This window comes from Marmota flaviventris, chromosome 6 (genome assembly GCF_047511675.1).
Source record: "Marmota flaviventris isolate mMarFla1 chromosome 6, mMarFla1.hap1, whole genome shotgun sequence".
Taxonomy (NCBI): Eukaryota; Metazoa; Chordata; class Mammalia; order Rodentia; family Sciuridae; genus Marmota; species Marmota flaviventris.
Genome location: NC_092503.1, coordinates 6,203,639 through 6,225,068, shown reverse-complemented (window position 1 = coordinate 6,225,068; position 21,430 = coordinate 6,203,639). Strand labels below are relative to the sequence as shown.

The 21,430-nt window shown below is 43.2% G+C and overlaps 1 protein-coding gene across 5 annotated transcripts in view; it reads right to left on the bottom strand.

Moving 5' to 3' along the window:
* The window catches only part of Prkn (parkin RBR E3 ubiquitin protein ligase), a 1,231,972-nt gene that overhangs the window by 568,738 nt on the left and 641,804 nt on the right, over positions 1 to 21,430 (bottom strand). For all 5 annotated transcript variants that reach the window (XM_071612868.1, XM_027939482.2, XM_071612867.1 and 2 more), the window contains one exon: positions 6,252 to 6,367. In XM_071612868.1, coding sequence (XP_071468969.1) covers positions 6,252 to 6,367 — 116 coding nt within the window. The remainder of the gene's footprint in view (positions 1 to 6,251; positions 6,368 to 21,430) is intronic.

Sequence of the window (21,430 nt, the reverse complement as noted above, 5' to 3'; positions counted from 1 at the left end):
TTGCAATATTGCCCTCCTCTTGCCAGCGGGTGCTGCTGTGCACCCACAGTGACAGTTGAATGAAAGGTAAGGCACATGAATTTCACACACAAGCACCTGTAACATCTCCAGGAAACCCTGTGGATGCGGCTGCTCCAATCTAAAATCTATAGGGTTCACCGCAGGAGAAATGAAGGTCACTGACTGACATTAAAACTGACATGGCTCACATTTCAAAGTATCAATGCAGATAAAATATTTCTTCTATGTTTTCATAAGTAACTGACCCCAAACACTGCGGCTCAGTCATCTATATGCTACGGCTGAGATTTCAAAATTGGACCTTCCCACTTATTTGTAATAGCTCCTAAAAGCTCTACATGAATTTCTAATTTATCATTTTATTTAATTGGCTTCAGGAAAATTCCATTAAATTCAGAAGGGGTTTTAAAAAGGAGAGCACTCTAAATAAAAAGAACTTGCATTCTTTTCAATGCACTGTATGAAACGGATTTGCTTTATTTCAAGTCAGCAAACATTTAAATCATCCACTGACTGGGGATCAGTCATGTTTGTGAGCTCATCAAGCCTGGCTCCAGCCCTTCAAGCAGCCTGTGAGGGTGCAGAGTAGACTGGGAGGCAGCTCGGGGTTTTTTCACCTCTTTCTGGACTGTCAAAATGGGGGCACTCCGTGGCAAGTCTGTCTTTTTCCTGTCTCTGGGTCTCATTGTATCGCTGCATTTTCCCTTCAACATGTGACTCCATCGGCCAGTCGTAGAGTCAGCCTTGCCTGTGACTGTATAGAGAAAACAAGGACCGCACTGGGGAAATGAAGCACAAGGAGAAGAAAAATAATACCAAAGGTGCAGACTTTGGTTGGTTCATTGAGTAACTTCTTTGTGGTAGGGACTGATGCAAATTTTAAAATGTCTTAGCCTCAATTTCTTCATCTGTAGGATGCAAGTCCAAATTATTTTAAATTAATGTAATGAAAAACTTCTAGGTGATTAAGGGCTACATTTGAATCTTCGAACGCTATATTTAAATCTCTCATTCTTTGTGGAAGGCTTTATCCAAAGGACGGGGCATGAACGTTTTCCGTCAAAGACTGGATTAGACTCAGATGTGTCACACTTTCCCAGGAAATAATCTGTCATAGCAGAAGTAGATGGAATTTACCTCCATGCATGTGGGATACAAGATGAACCTTGCTTCTGCTTGAAGCAAGAAGACCTATCTTTGAAGTTTCCTCTTTCTTCTTAAAGTTATAAGATTTTTCCCTTCTACTCTACAATATACTTCTACTTGTGATATAAATGTCCCATTATCCATCAGTTAAATCACAGTATTTGCTTTTCTGTTTGATGCTATGGCAAATGGACATCCCAGGCCCTCCCCATACTTACACAAACGTATTCTTTTCCCCTGGCATGGTGCAGTATGTTTGACGTGCATCCTGTTAGGGTGACTAGTTGAAATATACAGCCCCGGGTGCACAAACCAGGCCTCCTGGTGCTGCAGCACAAACCCTTACAACAAATTTTCACTATATAAATGAAGCCACTTACGGACAAAGGCAATGTTAAAACTGCAGGTACAATCTATGTACGTGGGTCTCAATCTCCACTTCTGCTCCTAAGCATCTGAGGACTACATTAAACTAGTGGCTCTCCTCCAACACCAGAATATTAAGAAAGGGTTAAGTTGGTAGAAAGAAGGGTGAAATTGGTTAAGATTTCTCTGCAATGTGTCAAAAATTAGATGCATAAAGAATTTCATTTTGAATCACGAAGAAATACAACTACTGTATAATCAAAATTAAAATGTGAGTTGGCAGAAGCAGCTTAAGACATAATGAACGCACTGGAAGAGAATATAACTAAGATCCCCAAGTCTTATCTCCCTTTGTTAAGTGACAAATTAATACATACCAGAGTACAGTCAGATTGTAGTGAGACCTCCCCCCGGGGTACTGGGAGCAAGTACAAATGGTCTGAGAGAAATCTGAGCTAACATCCAAGTCCGAGTAAATCTTTTAAGTCTGCAATCTATGGCAGCGTTGCCTCAATAAGATGAATAAAATTTTATTTTAAGACAAATTTGAAGGCCAGAAGATTGTAAAACCATTTCTACCAAACAACAACATCAGAAATGTCAGTCCTTATTGGAAGAGTTGAGGGAAGACACAGGGTGGCATCCCTTCTTAGATTTAATGCCCTGCAGGGAACTGGGTTTTAAAGCAAGTTTCTGGAAGGTTAAATTCTGACTGTGCAAACGTGGTCATTTTTTAGTTTCCCTTCATCTTTGTAAATGCAAGGATGATGAATAGAGGGGGGAAAAGTGCAGATTAGCCAGTCCTGGGGAGAGCAGCGCAGGGGAGGAGCAGGGGGGAGCTTTGCTTTCTTGTCAAATGATGGTGATTTTTCTATATTGTATTTGTTGACACATTTTATACTTAGATTCTTTTTAAAGAATGAAATTATAATGTGAGAAACAGGCAACAGAAACACTGTTTTCCTTTGAGGACACTGACACAGGGTGAGCGCCAGGGTTCACACAGGGGTTAGGGAGAGAATACAAGTTTCTTTGTCCATGTTGGTTTCATGTGACTTGATACTGCTGTTCCTGAGGCAAAATGCGATTCCCAGGGACGTCTAGAAGTTTCTGTCCCAATTTCCCTTGGAAATACTAACAGTACAACTTCTTGCACCTTCGGGCGCCACGCTTCCTGTGTCTGGCTGCAGTCCCTGCCTTTTGTCCAGGTCACTGCATTGTTACCTTTAAACCTGAGACTATCAGCTGGCAACCTGGAGTGGTCAGCACTGTGAGGGCAAGCACTGTGAGGCAAGGAGACGCAGGCTCAGGGGCGGCTACACGCACACAGGAAACCCAGGCTGCTCTCCTTCTCTAAAGGCTCACTGTGCTCTTTAAAAGAGAGGGGGACATTTTATCTAAAATGTAAACTCAAGGGACACAAGTTGCATGCCTGAATTAAGTTTTAACTATACAAACTAGCAACGGCCTGCACATCCGTCTGATTCATCTTCCCTTGTGTGTGCAATTTGGTGGACTTCAACTCAGCACCTGCCCAGGGCCAAGGAAAAGTGAGTCCCTCACTGGTCTCATCAGTTTACAAGGCAGGGGGCAAGTGCAATTGATCCTTCCCTTCTGCGGTGATTTGGAACCAAACAAAGCCTGGGAGGAGGTTATCTATGTACATTCCTGGATTTTATATGCCAACTGAAGGCACAGAGATTATGATATTCTCTAGGGTCAAAAGTTGGCTAAGTGGTAGTGGGGCTCTTTGAATTGTTATTAAGAGGAAAATGTAAGTGATGTAAGTCTCTTATACAAAAGTATATGTCTGTAAAGCACAAGAGTGAAATTCTTATCTTGCATTACAATGATAAGAGGTACAGAGGAAAGATCTTTACAGATTAAATAACACTCTACTAGGATTTAATCTATTTTAAGGTTGAATATGCCCAACTTGATCAACAATGTATGACTAATATACATGTAAAATTGAGAAAATATATCATAAAATATAGATAAGAAAAGACTTATATTTTCAAATCTGTTATGATTTTTTATTTTTATCTCCAGGAAGATACAACATTTAAAATAAAGGAATATATTTAAGTAAATTCAAAAGTCAATAAGGATTATATTAATAAAGGACACATGACATTATAATTAGTGAATGAGAAAATAATTGCTGAGATCAGACTTCTTCCTTAAGTTTATATAGTGAGAAAGTTTTGCCTTGTTTTCTCACCAAAAAAAAGGGGGGGGGGCAAATAGATAAATGAGAAATGCTTGATCTCTTTAGTGCCAATTTTAAAATGAAACATTTGTTTCATTTCTTCCCTTTATCAAGTGGGAAAAGATTAAAACTACAAACATACTCAGTGCTTGAAGAGACTCAGAAGGGAGCCTCACATGGACAATCACTTTCTAAAATGGGGCAGTGTTTCTAGAAAGAAAATTAGCAATACGTATCAAAAACAGATAAACATTCAGTACCATTTACGGATCCCATCCCTGTAACTGCAGGCTTATGTTCAAAGCATGCAGGCATTGATTTCTGTAAAAGCGTATGAATTTTAGTCCTAATTATTTAAAAAAAATATAGAAGTCATCTAATAATCGATAGTAGGGAAACAGGATATTCCCATCACAGAATCTTAGGTACCATTTTTAAAATTGCCTTTATGGAATATTTCAGAGCAGACAAAACTTATCATGATGTCACTTTAAATGTAAACAACCAGATACGGAACTATACATCCAGTACAAGTACACCCTGCAAACATGAATGCATACAAATATTCTGGCATAATCAAGAAACTGGGAAGAATTAAACCTCAATCTTCCTAACCATTGGTCTACAGTGATTTCTAACCTGTTTTCATAGTTGTGAGGTGATTACTTCCAGGTTAAAGAATAAAGCATTACTGGAGGGAGAAACCCACAAGGACCATCCACCTACACCCAGAGAGACAGAGAGTTCTTCTGCCGGCTTCCGTGACATCTATACTCCCACGTCCACCAAGTACTCCGTCTTCCCTAGTACAGGAAGCCCCTCTGCTTCCTGACACAGGGGCTTCACTCAATTGTTCTTATGTACACATGCGCTTAAATCACTGGGTAGAGTAGCTCCTATTCACAAAATCACCCCAAAGTAATAACATAAAAATTTTACTGCGACCATATGATTCTTCCAGCAGTGGTCCCCTGGGTGTCGGGGAGGTGGCCTCCTTCCTTCAAAAGCTGTTGCCAGTTATTAATATCAGGATCAGTTTAGTAGCAGGAGGCTGGGAGGGCTGTGCTCCTCCTCAGATGATATGATCCCCAGTGTGCCTTTCTGTGTCACCATTGTCAACACCAACAGAAGGTTCTGACATACTGGCTGGAGGTAGCACTCTGATTTCCAGAAACCTGCTTTTAATTTTCCCCTTGAAAAACTGCAGTGGTTTTAATTACCAATCGCTATCGGAGCAGATGAGCTCTCATTTCTAAAAATTTCTAATGCCTTTCCTGAAAGACCAGGCGCATCATCCTCGCTGTGCGCCTTGCGTTTTGAAAGCACTGGCCACGGGCAGTCGTTCCCCTTGCCCAGGGAAGCTGAACGCGGCAGTGGAAGGCGATGTCGCAGTGCTGCGGCCACAGCAGGCTAGCCGGGCAGCAGAAAGGAAAGCCTGTCTCGTTGGTTGTGTTCCTTCTTGGAGACAGGTCTGTTCAACAGATGTTGTTAAGGTTTTTAGGCTCCTTTTAGTCAACACTGTAAAATCATTAAAGAATAGAAATGCCATGCTAGGAATAGTAACACCCACTAATCATGAAGTCACTTTAAAAAGCCATGTAGTACAGTCCCAAAGGCCAGTGAGAAGCAACAATTAAGGTGACCAGGGGTTACAGATGGTTCTGCTTAAAACTATGAGACCAAAAGTTCTTTGACTCTGTTCAGAAATCCACTTGGCTTTTACTAAAAATTTCTCCCTGATATCAGAGCTCAGTCTCCACCCTCACCTCTGAGCCTCTTCACCAGCCTCAGGAACGCGTCCAGGGCCTGTTTCTTTTACTCTATGCATCTGAGGAGCATAGAGGAAGGAATTCCACCCTCCGCTGTTTACTCTGCAGATTAAATAGACTCAGTGTTTTCTACTTTGACCTCGGCTCCTAAGCTATATTCAAGTCCTTTTGTTTTTCTCCTGCTCTCATACCACATCCAAATTTTCTTTCTTTTCTTGTATTCACTGGGATTAGAAACAACTGGGTCCAGAATTAGCTACACAATTTCACTTTGGGCGTATGAATGTGTGTGACGCTCAAACATGAATACAGATGAATATCTGGCTGAGCTAATCATTTAGAAAAGGTATTTTTAATATAAGTATGGATCACATAGTCCAAGGATGAATGGTGTTCATAAATTGTTCTTCCATTCCCAATGTTAGCATCTAAATTTAATTTCACTGATGTGGATGAGTGACATTTTGTACCCAAGTGCATGAGTTTACATTTTAAGTGACGCAGACTGTAATTGTTTTTAGATGGGGTCCTAACAGAGGTGAGATGACCTATTTGACTACTGACTAAACCAGGTAACTGGCATTTTAAAGAGCTTCATCACATTAGGGTATACCCAGGTTGGCCGCAGCATGGGCCCAGACAGGGGCTCCCCAGGAGGCAGCGGCTGCTGAGCACAGTCCAGGGCAGGATGGCCCCGGGAGAGCAAGACTCTGAGGGCCACCCTTCTCAAGGCATACCTGGTGTCCGTGCAGGTTATGCAGGAGATATCCCGGCTGTTGGTTGTGATCAGGTTCAGAGCTACTGAGGTTTCTTTGTCGGAGGTTGGGTGTGCTCCACATTTGAAGAAAAATTCCTGAAAGAATGAGAAATACGATCAGGCCCGTGGATCCCAGCTGGCCAGTTCCCCCTCTCTAAGCATTTCCACAGTAGGTGAACTCTTTGGGCAGGAGGAGAAATCTGTCACTAGGTGTGCGTCAGGAATAAATCGGTATCAGATCTTTGGGGGAAAGAAATGCCCTTGGCTGGCGTTCAGTGGGTCAGCGATTCCCTCCTAGAAGGAATGTGCTCAGAGCAGCATCTTCTGCTCATGAAGCCAGGAGCTGGGGAAACACTCGGCACCCTTATTCAGTGATGCCTGCCAAAAATGAGTGAACCTGAAGAAAAACAGGATACAGGAGGAAGCCGGAAATAGCATCTCACAAATGAGGAAAGGGAGACTCTGGGTGCTGACGTGATTTGCCCTCAGTAACATAGAGGTGAAGCCTAGAAGTACCCCAGCACCCCAAAGGGAAACCCAGGGCTTTCTCTGCAGTGTGGCAGCCGGTCATTAGCAGGTAGAGTGGAGGAAGGAGTCTAGAGAGCCCTATGTAAGGCACGCACAAGGACAGTGGACTTAGAGCAGGCCCGGCTGTACCCAGAGCAGCGTGGCCCTTCCCAGCCTCACTGGGAGCCCGCCCTCTCTGCCACGCCTGCATCCTGGAATTCCCTGGGAGACCTGCTGCCCAGCACCCGTGCCAGGCAGCTGGGAATGACCCAGTTAGCGTCTCTGGTCTTCAGTCCTTCCCCAGTCACTTTCTGCAATTCCACCTGTATTTTAGCTTTTCATATAGGCCACATTCTTTCAGTCAATAAAAACTCCCTCCTCAACCACAATTTTCTTTTTTATTTTCCTTCATTTCCTGCTTTTCTAACTTGCAGGTCTGTTTTCAACCTTCTCTGCATTCACACAGCAGTCTCTGGCTGGTCCTTGTCCTTCCTCCTGTCAGACCTCTGCATGGCCTCCCTGCACACTGCTCTCACCACTAACTCCATCTGTATTTAACAACCTGAAATGTGGAGAGTCTTTTCCCTTACACACCAGACCTGCGACTGAGAACTGATGGAAAGCCCCAGATGTGAAATCTTAAATGCAGTCGGCTCTGTAGGCCCCATGTCTTAGTTGCATTTAACTCAGCATCCTGGCCTAAAGGCTTCAGTAGAAGACAGGCACATGAATGGGCGCGGATATCTACTAATGAACTTTATTCACAAAATGGACTTTGCCTGAGATCCACAGTTTAGCCATCATGAGAACTAATGGAATGCTCTATTTGAATTTGCAACAGTGTCTGGTATAGGATACAAGTTATATATATTTTCATAAATGAAAAATTACAATATTAATTTAATAAATGTTATGTTCTGCTTACACACTGGACAGCATCACTTCATTTGTTCTCTCCCTGCTTAAAATCTAACTAGCCTCATTCTCCTCTGACATACAATGCTTCTCAGACTCTGGTGTGCATCAAAATCACTTGGGCAGGGAGTAGGTCCTAGTTAAAGCAGAGATTGCTGCTTCCTCCTCTAGCTTTTCTAAGTTCTAGGGTTGGGTCAAGGATTCCCACTGCTAACAGGATGCCAGGTGATGCTGCTCGTACTGCTTAAGGAAATGAACTTCGAGAGCCCTTGAGTTAAGGTGAATAAGCTCTACTTATGCACTCAAGAGACCATACAGCAGACCTTGCTTACTACATCTGAAATAATGCCACAACCCAGGCCAAACCGGATGTTCTCCAAAATTTTGGAGTGAGCCATTTTACAGAGATATGCCCCCAAATAAGGTATCTAGAAGACAAGCTATTCTTCATGACAAGTCTTGAGAATCCTGCTAGTTAACTGGAACCTATCTTACCCAGGGCAGTGGGATATTAGCTGATTCCCCGACCTGCAATCTTCAGCCCATGGTGAGGGTATGCAGAGTGTCTCTCTAGACTTAGAGGGCATGCCCAGGGTCAGCACTAGAGCCCAGGTGCAGGCCTGTCCATTGAGTCCTGCCCATGAGTCCAGGCCCTGCCCTGTAGCTGCATGGAAATCACACTGAGAGATGGTTTTTTTTTTTTTTTTTGGTTTCTCTTTTCTGAACATGGGACACCATCTTTTGCACTCAATCTTTTGAAATGCTACGAATCTTTCAAAGGCCAATTCAAGGGTACTAAGGAAAAAAGTTAAAACAATTCGTGACCACCCTAACAAAAAGTCTGGAGGACATGACTGACTCCAGGAGATACACTGAGCCAGGCACAACATTCTTTTTGCAGATGTAAAAAGAATCCTAACTCATAACTTAAAGTGATTCCTCCCAAACGGCTGACTTGACTAGACCATTGAGAATGTTTTTCATCTACAGATAAATAAAAGTATTTATATTTTTTCTTAGCTTGCAGAAAACTACTGTTAGAAGTTCAGCTAACACATCATGAATTGTTCTAACACCCAGTAAAATTCAGCCAGATAAAATCCAAAATCCTCCCTATTTGGGGGGGGGGGGTGGATATTTATAGATAGTGATGTAAGAAACTAGAGATATTTGGAAAATTCCAGTAATTCATAGGGTGTTACAAAAATAAAATACAAAATACTAACTCTGCATATTTAATATGTCTGTGTTATCAGTGAATTTCAGTGCTCTCTCCACCAATTTTAATGAAAGGAGTGTTTCCTGTGGTATTGGAGTAACTGGTGAGCTCTGTGAAGGATCCAAGGTTTTGCCCAGCTTTCTCCCCACAGTTAATCTGCCACAGTATTATCACAGATGCCTGCAGAAAACGAGGGACTGCAGGATCAGAGAGAAAGGACTGCATAACTCAGCACAGCAGAAAGAGTCCAGTCCCTGACACCCAGGGCAGGGCTGCAGACGGGACTCCTTGTGCAGCTGTGGTTTGACCTCGCGGCTGAGCGCTTGAGCTTGGGGAACTCAGATGTTTATAAGGAGCTGTGAGCTGGCATTGCTTTTGTCCTGAAGGGAGCTGTGGTCTTTATTATTCTGGATGATAAGCAAATCTGCCTTTTGTTCTGGAGAGAGAGATTTTTCTCTTCTCAAGTCATTTCTTTTCCTTGAAAAGATGGCCCCAAACAAAGGACCATCTCCCTGTTGCTCAGAATTAGGAAAGACAGACCATGGAGAACTGTCCCCCACTAGAAAAAAATGTCTTTCCTGAGAGGCTACTGGCAGAGGGATGTGGTCCCTTCCTCTCCTGTACGGTCAGTGCACCAGGACTCTCCAAGCCATGCCTGACATGACGCAAGCAAATAAGCAGCAGAGCCCAACAGGAGTCAGCAAAGTCTTCTGAGGAGTCCCACCTTGGGTATCTCAAGGTGCCCACAACGGGGTGTCGTGCCACCCCACAGACAGCTCCAGGACTCTTTGTGGGGACCGTGAAGCTGTGCCTTCCTTTGGTCTTTCCCCGTTGTTCCGGAAGCCAAAGCCAGGACCTGTTCAGCTTGGGTCCCAGCAGGCTGCTCAGAAAGGTGACACCCCCCTCAGGTCCTGGCAGCAGCCCCCAGCAGGTGGCCCACAAAGCATCTGGTCCCCATGTGTCAGGGTTGGCCAGCAAAGCTGCCTCTGGGGCCCTAGGGAAGCAGAAGGCTCTGGGCTCAGCAGGACATGTCCCCATCCATCAGGAAGACAGTGCCACACGGGCCCATCCAGAACTCCTAGCTGTGGAGGGCCCAGCCTTCTCTTATAAATGCCAGCTCACAGCTACATCAGCTATGGAAAAAAGGAGAAGGAGAAGGCCCCATTAAATTAAAAGAATCCCTCCACCTGACCAGGGCCTGCTGTTCACACTGGAGCTCGCTCTGTCTGGATCCGTATCCTCACTGGTGGGAACAACACAGCTATAGAGCTAAAAATCCATGATAATAGTCAGTTTTGTTTTGTTCTCAAGTGATAGTATAAGCTATTAAAAAAAAATAAGCCAGAGAAAAAATAACACCTTAAAAAACGGGCTTTATAAAAGGCACACTGTTAAACACTCTGCAAGTGTTTTCCACCTTATGAGTATTAAGAATCCCAAATCCAGCAAGTGTTCCCGAAGTCCTGAGCCACACACACACCCTTCCCATGTCCTGGCGCCACAGCCCTCCCAGTTGCTTCCCGGTGAATTCACCTCCCCTCCCTTCCAGACAGCAGGGGCCTGGCCTTCCAATCAGGCCACGCCCATAAAAATCAAGGTGTCCCCCAGGAGGGGAGCCAGGAACGGAAGCTCAACTGTCTCAGAGTTCCTGGAGTCGCTCTCTTCTGCCCCTGCACTGTGTCACTTTGTCACCACTCCTAAGAACTGCCTTAGAAACAAAGGGGACTATAGCCACAACAAAAGAAATGAACCAGAACCAGCCCAAACTGAAAATGAGATTAGTACCAGGAAACAAATGTGTGGAAACTGACAGGACAAAACGCTAATCAGTCAACATTAGATACTATTTGATGGGTTCCAAATTGATGTAAAAACACCCAGTTAGTGGCTGGAATCCCTGCTTGTCCCCGCCACAGTCCAGCCAAGAGCAAGAGCAAGACCTGATAGCTCATTTACCCAGAACCTTCTAATAGGTTTCATTGAATACCCTACAGTGAAAAGTTTTCATAGATGCTGTTTCACAATTAAGCTTGCCATATAAAATACGACTTTATCTTTACAAAGAATTTTGGCCTCCAAATCCTTTTTTTTTTTTTCTTTTTCTTTTTTGCCAGGGATACTGGGGGTTGAATTCATGGCACTCGACCACATCCCCAGCCACATCCCCAGCCTTATTTTGCATTTTATATAGAGACAGGATCTCAGTGAGTTACTTAGTGCCTCGCTATTGCTGAGGCTGGCTTTGAACTCACAATCCTCCTGCCTCAGCCTCCTTGGCTGAGGATTACAGGCCACTGGGATTACGGTTAACATGTGGTCATTTGCCTGGCTCAGCGCTCAGCTCTCACTGTGAAGTGTAGAAGAAGAGGAGATCTTAACAGGTGAAGCAAGCCACTCTCACATTAGCCCCCCAAGGGGCAGCTGCCATGGGGCTGGAGGACAACAGGCCAAGAGGTTGAGTCCCAGGGGTGGGGCTGTTTGTGGGAGCTGGGAGAATGAAGGGGATGAGCCAGGCCCTGGGGAGAGAGAGGAATGTATGAGGCTTCAGCATCCTCCTCCCTCTGTCGCCAACCTGGGCGAGGCCAGTCTGGGAGATGGCATCTGCTCTTGGCCTGATAGAGCGGAGGGGCAGCAGGGCCTGAATGCCACCCAGTGGGACAGCAGCAAATGCAGTCTGTGGGTCAGCGCGGCTGTTAGTGCAGCTTTCTGTTAGCCTCCATCTCAACACGGCGCACTCAGACACCGCCCTGCAAAACGGGCTACCACGTCCAGGTCCTGAGTTTAAACTGGACCAACCCTGTCAAGATGGGCCACTGCCGTTTTCTAAGGAGATTCCCTGAGAGTCAGTGTCATCATCGTCTCTGACAGACCCAGGCATCTGCCCCTACCCAGGCAGGATATAAATACTTTCACAAGAAACAACTGTTAGTTCATTTTATTGTATTTTATTTTATTTTTGATGGTACTGGGGGTTAAACATGGATCTCACACATGCTAGGCACATGCTGTGCCACTCACTGAGCTACACCCCCGGCCAGTTTTGACTTACTATCCAATAAGAACTTCCATTATTAATGTTAATATTAAAGTTTCAATGTTATCTAAGTTAAAACAAGCCAAATACAGCCTGACCCCTCCACTCCCTGCCCTCCCAGAAGAGCTTCTCCACCGCCACTTGTTCTTGGCACTCGAGTGCTGTCCCGGGCCTCACACTGTGGTGTCAAGCGGATCTTGGTGCATAAATCCAGCAGGTCATCATATCAGTTTTTCTATAACTGTGTGACTTGTTATGCTGTGTAATACTTACAGACCTTGTTAATTTAGCAATACCAGTTTTAAAATTAGGTTACACCCACTTCGACAAATCAAATCTAGAAAGTTAATGAGTTTGTTATCATGTTCAATAATAAGTTTGTCTTTTCTTAATAAGATGTGAGCAAAGTCTTTAGATGAGGTGCAGAGTTTATCTGGAAAATGAAAATCAATCTACTCACAGGAACACAAAACGGAATCCACCCTTGCTGCGCCAGAGCTATCAGAGGCTGCCTGTCTGTACCACGTCCACTGCCAGTCCACAGCCAAGGCCTTCAAGAGGACTGTCCACCTCCTCCAGGGCCTCCATGGTCAACAGCAAATACATACCTCAGATGCATGCACATTGCAAGCCAAACTATTCTAAACCAGAAAGTCTTCAGCGGATGGAGATCCAGCCCGTGACTCTCTACTATCATTTCTGTGCCAGGCCCAACATCACTGTCATTTTTATATCACTATAGCTATTATTATATTTCAAATGTATTTTTAAATGGGATTCCATGGAATTCTATAATCCAGAGGCTTTGAAAACCTAAATTTTTATTCCTCCCCTCAAACTTTGGCACTAAATTTTATTTATGGCAAAACAGGAAATGAATTGGCGTGACGTTATTTTAAGTCTATTTATCCCACTTGGTGTAACTATCCATGCTTTTCAGGGCAAAATTACCAATTTTTTGAAGCAAATGCTTTGACTATGGTTGCAATATCTCCTTACTTTTTCCTATTTTGTTCTTTCTAGTCATGAAGGGTCTGTGACTCCAAACTTGCTGGAAATTACCCAAACTGCATCCACTCCATTCTGTAGGGGCTCCCTGGCAGGGAGCGAGTGGTTCCTAAGAGCCTCTTTTCCTAATGAGTAACCTAGGCTCAGGTGCTACGTTTAGGATATTAAACACTTCCCAAAGCCCGATGTGTTAAAGGCCGGGTCCCCAGGGGCACTGCTGGGAGGTGACGGGAGCTTTAGGATGCGGGGCCTACCGGGAGGTCCTGAGGTCATCACAGGTGTGTTCTTGAACAGAATCCTGGGGCCCTGGCCCCTCCTGCTTTTGCTTCCTGGCCACTTGTTCTCAGGTGAGCAGGTGTGTTCTGTCATACACTCCCCACAGTTGTTGTCTGGCACCCCTGAAAGCAATGGGTCTCCCCCATCAAGGACGAGAACCTCTAAAACCATGAGCCCACATTGTAATGATGACAATGCAGCAGTCAGTTTTCTCCTTCAGGTGTGATGTCTGTTGCCCGGTGAGTCACACCAGCGTGGTACCTGGGTTCCTGGGTTTCCATCCCTATTTCAAAAGTGTCTGTGGATTGTTACTTCTGTCTAACCTCAAAACAAAAGCCTTTCCTTACGTGATGTCATGTGCTTGATAGACAAATTGAGCCGATCTGTTCTCTCTCAATTTTGTAGCCTAGCCAGACCAGGACAGATAATATTTGTTGTTGTGGGTGTTCCTTATCTCCTTTAGAAGTTAAAGGTTTCAAGTGCTCTCATAACGCTGGAAGAACACGATGGCATCCATAACATTTGCTAGTTTCATGTTTAGGCAAAGCTTTCCAGCTCTTGTTCTCAGATAAATAAAATGAGCTCTTAAAATATTTTGTTGTTAAAACAGAGAATTTCCTTTTGTCATCTCCCACCACCTATTTTCTATTCCATTACACGATATGACCTCCAAGAGAAACTCCATAAACAAGTATCTGTGAGCTGGCAGTAATCTGCAAGGAACTGAGGAGGAGGTCATAATTCTGAAAATTCACTATGGATCACCATCCCTAGGCAAGCTGCTCTGCCCCTAGCATTTTCCAGGCACTCTCTAGAAGCTGGCAGTTATTTCATATTTACTTCTAAATTGCAGAAAGAATGTGATTCTAATCAACAATGGCAAATCATGCTGGCAAGCTGTTTAATCAAGTCCTGCTTAATTGTCTTCCAGAGCAAGGCCTTCGAAGCCTTCCAACTTCCCCCCGTCACAGCTCCCCAGCCGTCCTCCCTCCCGGCCCCTGTGAAGACCTGAAGAGCTTTGCTCTCCCTGGCCACGGCCCCAGCCCATGGTTTTCTCTCAGTGGTGTCTGTCCTTCTCTTGCCTTCTGTACTCCTTTTGCCTTTCCAACCCTCAAGTGTCCTTTGGGTCCTTTGGGTCTCAGCTTCACTACCCCTTCAGGGTCACCGCCCTCGAGGCCTTCCCTGGCTCCACAGCTCTGGATGAGAAGTCTTGCACACGGGCAGCTGAAGCCCTTGTGGATGTCACTGCGTGTCTGCAGGACTCAGGCGCACCGAGGATTGGTGGACGTCCTCTCCAGGGCAAGTCGGGAGGGAGTGGGCACTCTCCACAGATCTGAAGAGCAGGAAGGCAAGATCAGGGGGAACTCTCTTGGCCCTGGGGTCAGGCCCAGGGTAACCAACTTCTGAGAAAGCCCGCAGCCTACGGGCCTGTCCCTGGGAACAGAGGCTCGCTCTGTTCTTTCCCTCGGCTGCACCTCTCCTTAACCTCACTGCTGAGCTGTTCTGGGATCCACTGGGCTCCTTGTTTGGAAAACAGGCTGGCTCCCTGGCACAGGTGGCAGCAGAATGACGCTGTCACTTTTCTCTCACAGCCAGAGTCTGAGAAATGCAGCAACTGCGGCTGCAGACTGTCCACCCTGGGCACAGAAAGTGCAAGAGAAACATACCTTTTGGTAGCAATGATTCACAAAAATGATAATATAACTTGTTTTTGGCTACAAGCAAAGAGAAATATTGAGCAATAAAAAAATACTCTAGCTTTAAAACATTTTAAATGACTTTAGACTTGAAATCTAAACTTTTTTCCCCTCAAAAGTCCTTGTTTCTCTGGCACGTAGGATTTAGAGCTTCTCTTTATTCTTGCTTTCTTTATTGCAGGCCATACACAAAACCATAAACACTCCACTCTGGACAAAACCGGAGAGGCTTTATTTACTCTTCCTCACATTCTTTGTATTTACTTTATTTCTTCATTAGAAGAGAAAGAAAGTGTGATTTGTAGGTTCACCTAAGAACTGTAGACATTCAGGAAAACTAAGATGAATAAAACCAGGAAATAAATGTTACAATGAATGTTTTTATTATATGCTAGTAGAACCAATTGTAAATGGAAGAATTAAAAACAACCATTCTATTTATGCAAGATATCTATACGTGCACTTAGTTATTTCCCATGGAAGGGTCAACTTCAGAGTCAAATTGATTAATACCACATCTATCCTTTATAATGAGATAAAGGAGAGAAAAATCAAAGCTTTTGAGGTCACAAGTGTGCCATTAAGATAATTATTTCTCTCTCGCCCTCCTAAATGTTTTGAGAAATGCATGCTGTGCTGAAGATGAAGATGAAGGACAGTCTCACCCTAAGGGACCCCACAGTCCAGTGGGCAAGAGGTACACAAAAAGAGTGGGAAAAATAAAGGCTGCAAGGAAATATGAGTGAGCGTCCCTCATCCTGGCCAGGCTCGACACAATACGACCTGAACATGTCCCAGAGATGGCACTGATGTGCACAGCTGGCACAGGGGACAGGCTTCCTAGACTGACACCAGCCACTGCTAGGAGGCCCCAGCCCACAGCCCACAGTAAGGGTTTGGGGCAGGGGGAGTCCTGTTGGCTCCACTGTCAGAACTGCTTGGCCTTTAACCTAAAGAAAATTCTGAAGGAAACAGCAAGAACAAGAACGTGGATCTTGAGAATGCAGTTTAAGATTTTAAAATTCAATTAAGATGTCAAAAGTGGGGGTCGGGGGAGGCAGAAAAGGAGCCCTATTCATGGAATGAAACAAGAGCTCAGGCCATGAGTTCAATATGTAAATCCTAGACGGAGAGAAGAGTCAAAGAAATAAGAGAAGCACTGTGTGAGTCAAAGGCAGGGGCTTTCTAAGCTGCCCCCAAAACGCAGATCACAAGACAAGACAGAGCTACTTCCTGACTCATGTGAAGACACTGGTGTGTTTAGTTTAAAAGGCCAATAAAGCCAACAAAAAGGTGAATTATATACCAAAGAACTCGTGAATAATGACACACATAAAAAAAAATAAGATGTCAGCAATTTAAACCCACATTGTCTCAAAATGTGAACGCGTTTTCCTGCTTTTCAAGGAAAAGCATCTCTGAGGCACTGAGGATATTAATAGGGTCAACACAGCAGGCAGAGAGTGCTCACTCTAGGACCCAAAACAACCAAAAGCAGCGAATGGACACACGGTGCCCTTCTAGGCAGGGAAGATCACACTTAAAAAGCAAGAAGGGTTAGGGTCTGTGTCAAGTGCAAAGAGGCCTCATCCTTCACATGTTCATCAACCTAATCCAGATCCTCAGAGGAGATGTATACGATTATGCCACCAGCAAAGCCAAGTCACTCCATCAAACTTCTAAGCCATTCCTAATAAAACTCTCTGAAAACATTTAGAAATCAGATCCATTAGTAGCAATAGCTACCATGAATTTGATAAAGTCACTTGCCAAAAGGTTATAATAATCGGCACTAGTGATGGTATCATCCATTGCACAGTAAGAAAACTCAATGCCTATCATCAGTGATTAGAAAAATGACAGATTTATCTTCATTTCCAAATGACATTAGGGCATAACTAAAATGCAGAGAGACTCAGTGAAAAGTAACAAAAATTAATGATAAAAACGTAAGTGGCGGGATGCAAACCATATAATAAAAATTGATATTTTTTTTCATAGTAGCAAAATCCAGTTAGAAGTGGAACAGAAAAAAAAATAGTCTCATTCCTAATATTGACAAGAGCTATAGAATATTAATGCATTTACTCAATAAGAAAGGCAAAGGACCTATGATGAGTATTTAAAAATGAAGATGAATCCATGAGAAGACAAGTGTTCCGAGTGTATAATATTTGTAGTGCAAGTCATATTGGAAGCTCAGGTAGAATTATTTTCTGGGGTGGGGGGAGGAGAATAGACATAATGACTTAAAAATAAAATGATAAATAAATTTATAAGACAGAACGTGGTAAGCTATTATAAGACAAAACTAGTATTTTCATAAAATATTTAAATAGGCAAGTGGAACAGGACAGAGTCTGGAAATACCAGTAAGTGTATATGTAGCCTGTGTTATGACAAGGTGGGTCTTCTGTGGGCAAGATGGTTACTGGTGAGTGGCGTGGGAACAAGTGTGTAGCACTAGCTGGAGTGAATCATTGGTCATTCATCATTGCAGAGAAGAGTTCTAGATGTTTTAAATATGTAACTATTAAAACAACAAAAGGTGTAATAAAATATTAGATGGGAAACACGGGTGGCTATTCGCAAAACCAAGCCTTGCGGTAAGAGTGGAGGGAGAGCTTTACAAAGGCGTAAGCTGAACGAGTCTCTCCACGTAGGGGACACGTTCTGCATTTCAAGAATTTCTGCAACGAGATGAACTTGTTTACAGAATCTATCTAGACAAAGGGTCAATGTACCTATCCTTGAAAAGTATTTTTACCAATTATTTTAACAAATGGCAAATGTTCCAAGTCAGTATCAAAGGATTTGGTAAATTAAGAAGAGAAAACAAAAAAGACCAGTAACAGGAAGAGACGCTTAAAGTCACTGGTAGTCAGAGAAATGCTAATCAAAAGCAAAGACGAAATAACATTTCCAGGGGACTTGATCAAAACTGAAGGATGCTGGGCTAATGGGATGTGTTAGGGACCATGTGAGCTAGGGGAAGCACTTCTGCCTCCCTATCAATATGGATGAAATTTTTAAATGCACATTTTTTTGCTCTTCTTATTAACACAAACAACAGCAGCAACATATAATAATTTACATACAAGGATTTTACTCAAGTGTACTTTGTAGGACAAAAACACAATAACAAAAGAATTTTGCTCAATAATTGTACTATGGAATATTATGCAGCTATTACAATGACCAAATTTGGTCTATGTGTGGGTATCGATTTTAAGAGATTTATTTAGCAGCTGCTATTATGAAAAAAAAATAGTTATAATGGAACAAAGAGTGCTAACAACATTTAAAGAAAAAAAATCCATAAAAGTATAGATTTTTTTTTTAAATGAGTACAGAACAGTTTCTAGAAGAACTCACAGGAAAAAAATTCACATTAATTATTTTAGGGGAATGAAAACAGTGGGGGGGAGAGGAAGCTATCAGCTTCTTTATATATTTCTTTTTGTTTGAATTGTTACAAAAGACATGCACTCTTTTTAAATATTCAAAAGAAAGGCAGTCAACACCAACAAAATGAAAGCAAACCATCCCAGGCAGTGAGATGCTCTGGCCAGGGAGGCCGCTACTGAGGGCTGGGCAGATCAAGTCCTGCTGGACGTGGCCAGGAGAGGAGGGAAAGGGGATGTAAGGATGCTGCAGACTATGGCGTAGGCAAAGGGTCAATAAATAGACCTGTCCTTGAAAAACATTTTTAACAATTACTTTAACAAATGGCAAATGATCCAAGTCAGTATCATAGGATCTGGTGAATTAAGAAGAGAAAACACAGAAGGCCAGTAACAGGAAGTCGGAGTGGGTCCAACACTGTCGTCCAAGGGTGGAAACAGGGGCCAAGCCAGAGCAGAGAGAAGCCGGGAGACTGCGCCCTTGGGGTGGTGGGCTTCATCCAGGAGGCCAGGCAGACTGTGGAGGGCTGTAAGAAGGGAGCACGTGAGGAGCTGAGAAGCCAGGCCCAGAGCCTAGTGGAGGGAGAGAAGCACAGGGAAACCTTGGGACCCACAGTTTCCCGGTGGCCAGCCGAAGCCCAGTGTGGGCTTGTTCTGCCACGTCCTGCCACGGCTCTGCTAGACGTCAGTCTGGTTGCCAGGCCCTCACTGCTCTGGACCAATGCAAGGACCCCCCACCTCCTCAAGCCAGCAGTGGGCACGAGCTGGTGTCAGAACACATGGTTCTTTTATGGTCACTTTGTCAAAATGTGGTCAATATTGAAAATAATGCTATAACTAACTCCTAGTGGTACCTCAGACTATTAAATTTTATTTGCATTTTTCTTCAATTTCTTTATCCGATTTATAACTCCTCTTAATAATCAAATTTATATATTCCTGGTATGAGTCATACTCAGCTAATTACATAAAGGAAAGCAGATACTTAGTAAATCAATTTGTTATAAAATTTAAGACGATTTCATTAATATGTATTACTATTTTGAACTTTTATGCAATACTATTTAAAAATACTGTTTGGCATTAGACAGTATGTCTGAAGGGAAAATTGGAAGTATGACAAACTGCCTCCCCCCAAAATGTCTTTCCCAGGATTTCATATATCAAACATTAGCCTGCAGGAGCTGTTTATGGTTAGGTTATAAAACTTGCTGGGGGGGAAAGTTGTTTATAATGAACCTGGAAAAAGCACCTAAATCATCAAGCTTCAAAAGGAAGTCACACCAAAAACAAGCCAACCGTGATGTGCCTCTGACATTGGACTCCTATCAGCAGGTCACTCTCAGCTACAGTGACCCACGAAGCTCAGTTCTAGTTTACAAAGGGAGAAGCCTCATCCTACGTTCCTGAATGACAGCAAGTACGTACTATGCCCTCCGTGATTAGCAGAGATCTGGGCGGCTAGCCCACTGGACACGGTGTGTCCTGTTTCATAGATGTGTTCCATTCTGTTGGCCAGTACATTTGATTGGATGAAGTTATTTTCATTATAAACGTATACCTGTATATTCATTAATCATAGTGATTGCTACAAAAAGTATTACCATGTTGCAGTAGAAGCCTAGGACAATATTGATTTTATGTGACTTGGGTATATACTATGACCTCCCACTTAGAACAGGAGGCAAGGCAACCAGGCACTGGGGTCCTATCACTAACTAGGAGCTTTAGCTACATTTTTTGACCTACCTGGCCATATTTCATGATGTTGTACTGTGTCCCTGCCCCTTTCTGCACTGAAGACCTGATAGCAGGAACAAGTCCTCTCTCTCCCCAATCACCTAGCTTGTTACCAGCCAGCTAGACGGAGTCCCTGCAGGGAAGAATGCTGGGTGTTGTTTCCATTACCCTTCTCAAACCATTCCAGCCAATCGGGCTCCTCAGAACACACTGAGTTACATACATTAGGCACCTGCTATTCTGCTCTGACCAGGGAGAACCTCTCCTTATGCGACTTGTGCAAACCTAGTTTCCTCTCAAGAAACCAAAACTTATTCAGGCCTATATTACTGATGGAAACACCCTCCCCCAACCAAAATATACACAAGTAGAATCAAGTTGGACACTGTTGTCAATATTATTTGGCTGCAAATATTCCTTTTATCACCAACACCTGGTGCTCAGTGACTATATCATTACTTGGCTGGTTATATATAAGCCCATCTGTGCAAAAATGGCCAAATGCCTGCCCGTAGTTGGCCAGACCTGAATCTAGGAACACACGGGTGCCAAGCAATGATGAGCTTTGATGACCTTCATAACCCTGGGAAAGCAATAAAGCTGACAATATTTAAAAATATGTAGCAATAATGTGGAAATGCAGAAACATGTATATTACATTAAAATAATGCAAAAATTAACATTTATGCAGTAATTTTAATACCCTTTAAATATATTATTTGCCTTGTCTTTTCTTTATGAGGACTTTTGGGAAGTATGAGTTTTACCAGCTAATATTAAACAAGAAAGTAATTACTAATAGCACTTCTGAAAACCTTCTGGATATGAAATCATGAGTTGATGACTTTCAGCTATTTATCAGCCCCCAATCCACCAATCCTTGTGCACATACATTTGATGTGGTATTGTGAGTTTATCATGGCTCATTCGGAAGTCTTCAAGTATCTGTAAACCATAATTGACACGGAGCCCTGTATACTCAATATCTTAGAATCTCCTTTTATGAAACTGGGAACTATTAATACATTACTATACACATCGGCACCTCTATGTATTTGTACATGAATAAATGTTTTCTGTTTCTCAAATATCTATGTGTGTCTGATGTGAAGGATAAATCAAGCTATGTGTGTACTGCCAGGACTCAGTTCTAGATTATTCTAGTTAGAGCTTTCTCCTCTGCTACCAAGGGCTGTTATTTCATTAGCTGAGTTTGCCCACCATGCTGAGATTGCAGTACTTAAAAACAGCATTTATTCACACTTTCAATGACAGAAAGTATAAAGGAATTTTCTGGACTCCAGTAAAGTCTCAAGAGAATAAAAGACAGTGCAAGACAAATCCAATCTCTTTATAAAT